Source organism: Camelus dromedarius, chromosome 8 (genome assembly GCF_036321535.1).
Source record: "Camelus dromedarius isolate mCamDro1 chromosome 8, mCamDro1.pat, whole genome shotgun sequence".
NCBI lineage: Eukaryota > Metazoa > Chordata > Mammalia > Artiodactyla > Camelidae > Camelus > Camelus dromedarius.
This window is the reverse complement of record NC_087443.1, coordinates 52,129,546-52,135,606: the sequence shown is the minus strand read 5'-3', so window position 1 is coordinate 52,135,606 and position 6,061 is coordinate 52,129,546. Positions and strand designations below refer to the sequence as shown.

At 36.5% G+C, this 6,061-nt stretch overlaps 1 protein-coding gene across 2 annotated transcripts in view; it reads right to left on the bottom strand.

Moving 5' to 3' along the window:
- Positions 1 to 378: 378 nt before the first annotated feature.
- The window catches only part of BTAF1 (B-TFIID TATA-box binding protein associated factor 1), a 74,567-nt gene continuing 68,884 nt past the window's right edge, over positions 379 to 6,061 (bottom strand). For both annotated transcript variants that reach the window (XM_010974284.3, XM_031461383.2), the window contains 4 exons: positions 4,804 to 5,015; positions 3,911 to 4,070; positions 3,361 to 3,531; positions 379 to 1,920 (listed from right to left, as the gene is read on the bottom strand). In XM_010974284.3, coding sequence (XP_010972586.1) covers positions 1,777 to 1,920; positions 3,361 to 3,531; positions 3,911 to 4,070; positions 4,804 to 5,015 — 687 coding nt within the window. In that variant the 3' untranslated portion in view covers positions 379 to 1,776. The remainder of the gene's footprint in view (positions 1,921 to 3,360; positions 3,532 to 3,910; positions 4,071 to 4,803; positions 5,016 to 6,061) is intronic.

The window sequence follows — 6,061 nt, the reverse complement described above, 5'->3', positions numbered from 1 at the left end:
GGAAATTGAGGAGGTCTGTCTTTAACCAGGAAGTGTTAAGATTATATTGTGATTAAGTATTTGGAACAGATGCGTGATGTGCTTGTTACTTTTCTCTGATTTCTATTATGCTATTTAAAAAATTTTTTAATTCCCCTACTTTTGCTTCTAACTGGTCACATTCCCAAACAGCTTCCCTAGACTTCACTTAGCTACCCAATGCTCTATGTACAGTGGATGTTCTATATAAAGTCAAGAGTTTCCTTTTGGTCTTCTACCATTTGAATACCTAATTAGTAAGAAGAGAGATCTTGAGTTTTTTAAGACTCTTCATATCTAATAATTTTAATCTTTTGCTTTTCCTAGTGATCTCATACAAATAACACACAGTTGTATATATTTTACAGTTTAAATCATTTTTTATTCTCTTGTGGAATGCTATGTTTAATGTTACAGTATGGTTGTCAAAGCTACTGAAATGTGACACATGTCCATGTCTAAATGCTGCAGAACAGTATAATTTTATTTAAACAAAAAAGGTTATTTTACAGCTGAGGTCTGATGGTTTTTAAACCAATGCCTATGTGTATGGCCAGCCACAAACCTGGGTGGTGTTTATTACCTGTACATATATATACAAATATATCCCATACATTTATATGCACACAGGCATGTATTAATTTATGTGTGAAATTTATAAAATTATATACATACACATACATGCATATCTATATACATATACCCACCCTATTGAGCTCACTTTTCTAACACTAATCAGCTCCGTGCCCAGTTATTATTGCTGTCCAGTATAACTACATGATTTTAGTGCCAATACCAAGCACCCTTTTGGATGCAGGACAGGTACATCTGTGCATATAGATATGTGTGACTATGTATGTTTGTGTATATAAAGGAATCATTGTCTCCCTTTTATGCTTCAGTCATGCATTACTACAATAAACAGTCTTTTCACCATAGGTTTTGGAGTTCTAAACAAACAGTGTAAAATCTACTTCTGGAAAACTGTATATGTTCAGAGTTACGAAAAATATATATTATATATATGATTGAAACCTACTGAGTACATATGTTCTCTGAATCTGGCTATGTCCTAGCCCTTAGATAAATTAAAAAAACACCCTCTTAATAGGATGTTATGATAGCCTTAAATAGAACATTACCTGTATTTAGAATAGTTGATATATTTTAAAAGTTGACAAATGATGTTAAAGATTTGAAAAACACTATGCCTCTGCATAAATATATAAAGGTTTCCACCAAGGGCCTGGTTCAATTCATTGTCTAAGATTTTCATGTTCCAAGAGTGACCAATATTGTAGTCATTGTTCTTAAAATTATGGCTCATTAAGGCTTTTATACAAAAAAAGCCCTAGTTTTAATCATTAAAAAACAAGTTCTATTTAAAAGAAAAAATGTACATGAACACTAAAGTACTCATGGATATTATCCTGTACAAAGTGACTACGTAAGATAAGAGGCTCGTTCCCAGTAAGAACACCTCATGGTAGCACATGTAAACCTGGTTTGGTTCCTCTGCTCTGCAGCTATTCAGCATGTAAAATTTAAACCATTTCACATTAACATTTAAATTTAATACAGTGCAAATGTTTGAGAATAACTTGTTCCCCCCAGTGAAACAAGAACCAGCGTTATGCTGAAAATTCTTCAGATCTATTTACACATTGAGCTAAAAGTTCACCATAAACTTTGAAATTTGCTGAATATCAGCAGAAATGTTACTGAACTAGCAGCAATTGCATTTATAATATTTGATAGTTATTTGAGAGAATGCATAAAATTTTCCAGGCTATACTCTGAATCATATTGCTCTTGATCCCAAAGATCACTCAGGTTTTCAAGGATTGATTTCATACTTGCTTTTCCAGAAGTAGAGGTGTCAGCTTTCTCTGCTTTGCCATCCTTAAGAAAAATTGGCAGAAAGATAAAAGATTAACTTCAGAAGTTATATTTTCCTTTAAAATATCACTTATTTCTAACATTACACTTATTCAACAGAGTTAAACACTTCAGAGTGATGGGAAAGTTCATGCTCTCATAGGATAAGACTGTTCTATTTTCCTACAGCCTTTAATAATTTGTCATTTTATGCTTTTTATTTGAGAATTTCAAGAACTCACTGTTAACTGGTTCACATTAGTTTTTTCATTCTCTCTTCTGTATGTATACATGTGTATATGTAATGTATATATTAGATATATAGTTAAATTATCTGCTTTTTCCCAAAACCATTTGAGAGTAAGTTATAGATACTATGCCTCTTTATCCCCCAAACAAGGACATTTTCCTACATAACCAAAGTACAAAGATCAAATTAAGCAGATTTAATATTGAGATAATAAAATGCTCTACTATCTATTCCATATTCAGATTTTGCCAGTAAGTTCCTTTATGGCAATAACTCTTGGTTCCCTGGAGCACAGCTTTTCTTGCTCAGAGTCACCCATAAGAAGCAGCAGTCCGTGTTTCTTTTAGCCTTTTTTCTAGATTTCACAAATCTTGTTCTTCAACTTTACATTACACGGTATGATTGAAGAACCTTTCTCCATTCTGGCCATCTTTTGAGGATTTACTAAATTGTTATGGTTTAAAATACAGCACCCAGAACCAGATATAATATTCTAAATGTGGCTTAACCACATGAAGAGGAGAGTGGAACTTTCTCTCAGGTTTGGACACTATAATTCTGTTATTACAACTAATTTAATTGCATTTCTCAGCATAATTTATACTGAGTGTGCAGTTGATTTTCTGAACTTTATACAGGACTTTAAATCCAGCCCTGTCAGTTTTACATTATTAGACTGACCAATATTTCCGGTTGGTGCATCCTTTGATTATGGATTGTTATCTGATGTATTAGTTCCATCATCCACAATAACAAAAATTACTACTATTTATTAAGAATCTATACTAGGTACCCTTTCAAAGTTCTACATTATTTCATTTTTATCTTGGCAACCATGTAGTAATAAAGGCATTTGTTACTCTGCCAAGGCTGAAGATGCTCAGAGAAGTTAATTTGCCTAAGGTCACCAGTTAATAGGAGGCAGGGCAAGAAATGCAGACCCAGGTCTTACTCCTGAGATAGCTGTCCGTTAGCACGTAGACTAAGGAAAGAAAACCTGGGGCAAGACAGTGGGGACTTCAATCAAAAAGTCAAAACTTCAGATATCCCCTATGTCCTGGAGAGTTTTATCTGGACATCAAAAATTCCCTCAAAGGGTTATCTAGCTGATACTAAAGTGATGGTTCTTGCTGCTCCTTTTAATACTTTCACCAAGCAGTCCCATGAAGTCTCGGAACACATTTAAGATGTAACAAATTGTGTAAGTTCTTTACCTTATCAAGAGTAAACAGATCAAGGAGCTGATCTGTCCCCATGCTCTGTAAACTAGAATTTTCTTGGCTAATAACAGTATTTGCTATGTTCATCTTGAATTTCTGCAAACCCATTATCTTCTCTTCCAATGTTCCTCTGGTTATCAATCGGTAGACATTAACCACACGTTTCTGAATGAGAAAAAGACGTAAGCAACTGTAGCACAAATAAATGGATAAGCTTTGAGATTCACCAAGTCCAGGGGGCTTGCATACCTGTACTAAGGACTTAACTACTAGTGACTTAGGATTGGGTTTTCTTTACCTGGGCCCATGAGCTTAAAAATGTTTGCAGACGACCACAGAATATTAAGAATGGACAGTGTCCCAGGTTTTCTTAGTCCAAGCACCTAATTTAATTGCATCAGGAAGTGGTGCCACAGAATTTAGTGATGTGCCTAAGGTCGTAACACTTATTAACATCAGAGTAGGAACTTAAACCAACACTCCTTGTCTTTGGGGGATTATTCTTCCCAGTGCACAAGTTAACACCTGTGAGTGGTGACTTTACCTGCCCAATGCGATGGGCCCGGTCCATGGCTTGTAGATCACGCATAGGATTCCAGTCGTGCTCCACAAATACGACCGTGTCAGCACCTGTTAGGTTAAGCCCCAGGCCACCAACGTGAGTTGTAAGTAAGAGAACATCTATGGATGGATCATTGTTAAACCTAAAAACACAGATGTTAAAAAATAAAGTTAGTACGTTTCTCTCTAAGGTTCCAATACCAGAAACTGAATTGTTTAATAAAAATCAAAAAGCACAAATGAGAACACTGCTTAATAAACCCATGATACGGACATTTCAGTGGCCACTAGAGTCAGGAGTCAAACCGGGGTCCAAAGCCCCTTCATGGGTCTCTAACTGTATTGTGTCTAACAATCTCTTAGGGTTGCTTGTTAAAAATGTTCACTCTTAAAAAGTCAGCAGGTCTGGGACAGAACCTAGGAATCTGCATTAAAAAAATCAACCCCTAAGATTTCTAAAGCAGCGGGGGGCAAATCACACCTAAGAAACACTGAACTCAGCAATTCCACTTCCTGGCTAGGCCAGCTTCCAACAGAGATACAGGGATCAGGCTAAAGATTTTAGCTAAACCATTTATTTGCTTCCTCCCACCCCAACCACCCAAAATAGGCGAGGGGAAAGTGGTTATCTCTATTTTTTGTTAATACCTTACATTTCTTTCATGCCCTTCAGAGTGCTTTCCTAATACGCTCACTTTTTTCCCCTAACGATTCAATTATATTTCTGCAGCTCTGTATTTTAAAAATGTAATAATAATAAAACACACTTGCAGATAACATAGGCAAAGAAAATATTTCATGAGGCAAACTTCTATGTATGTAATAATAATATACATTGATGTAGCTTGATTTATAGGAGTTTTTGGATCCACTTACCGTGAAACAATGGAATGCCTCTGACCAGGAGGTATGCTGCCATCTAATCTCAAGTAAGTGACCGAGGGTAAGTGAGGCTTGAGGAGATCATGCTCTACTATATCAAGCATGCTTTTAAGCTGACAGAAGATCAGTACCCTGTGCTGGGCTACGACAGACTCTGTGCCACTCTCGGAAGTGCTGCCACTTCCCAAACCACAGTCCAACAGCAACTTGAAAAAAAGAACCAATTGTTAGACAAGTGTTCAATAAAAGTAAGCAACCAATCTCACCAAAACAAATTATTTCTTTTTGTGGTGAGAATAGGTTAACTTACCACCTAGAAAGCAGATTAGCACTTTGGGCTGCAACCTGTCACCCTGCAGCACCTGGAACTAGTTTTGAGGTGCTCAGGCTTAGCATTTCCTGGTCACCTCTTCAGGAGATTCTGCAACAGGCATTTCTCCCCTTTCCTTGGTTTCCTTGAGGCTCCTTAGATCCTCAATGAATGTTACTGAAAATGATGACAGTTCTGAAGACACCCAAGCAAAATGGTCCATGAAGGGTTATGAAAGATTAGAATGTGAAGAAACATAAAGGAGCAGCTTAATTTGGCAGCAATCAAAATCACAGAAGAGAACCAAAAGCACCTAACTAGATCTCCTGGGTTCCTGAGCTTACTACTGGATTTGGAGGCCAAAATCTTTAATAGCAAAAAACACACTGCTGTAGATCTTTTCTATTTCCTGCCACTTAAGTGGTTCAGTGCAGATTCAATAAATAAATGAGTGAACAAAATCCAAGAGAATCAGATTTAGATCAGTTTGGGAAACTAATTTACCCAGTAGTCATCTCTATCCGTAAGATCTCCAATCTTAGATACTGAACTCTGCTCAAAATGTAAGACCTTAATGCGTGCAGGATGCTTTCTCCTTTCTCTGATGAAACTTACTTAGAAAACCAAAAGCTCAGATGGGAAAGATAATCAAAAGCCCATCCAGGCAAACTCCAAAATCAATGTAAAACTCTCAAGGTATTGTGCAGGAAAAAATTAATATAGCAGGCTGGCTTGCTTTTCTTAGAAAGTCCTGCTTGCAAGGTTGGCCCTTAGCTGAAAGAAGTCTGGAAATTACATTTCGGGAATCTTCTCATCATTCCATAACTGTGCTTAAACTGGTGTGCAAAAAAATATGATTTATGCTGAGATCTGCTTTCTTTCTGGGAGCCTAGAATTTTGGTATGAACTAGGCAGAGGGAATCTACGTCATCAGACCCAATA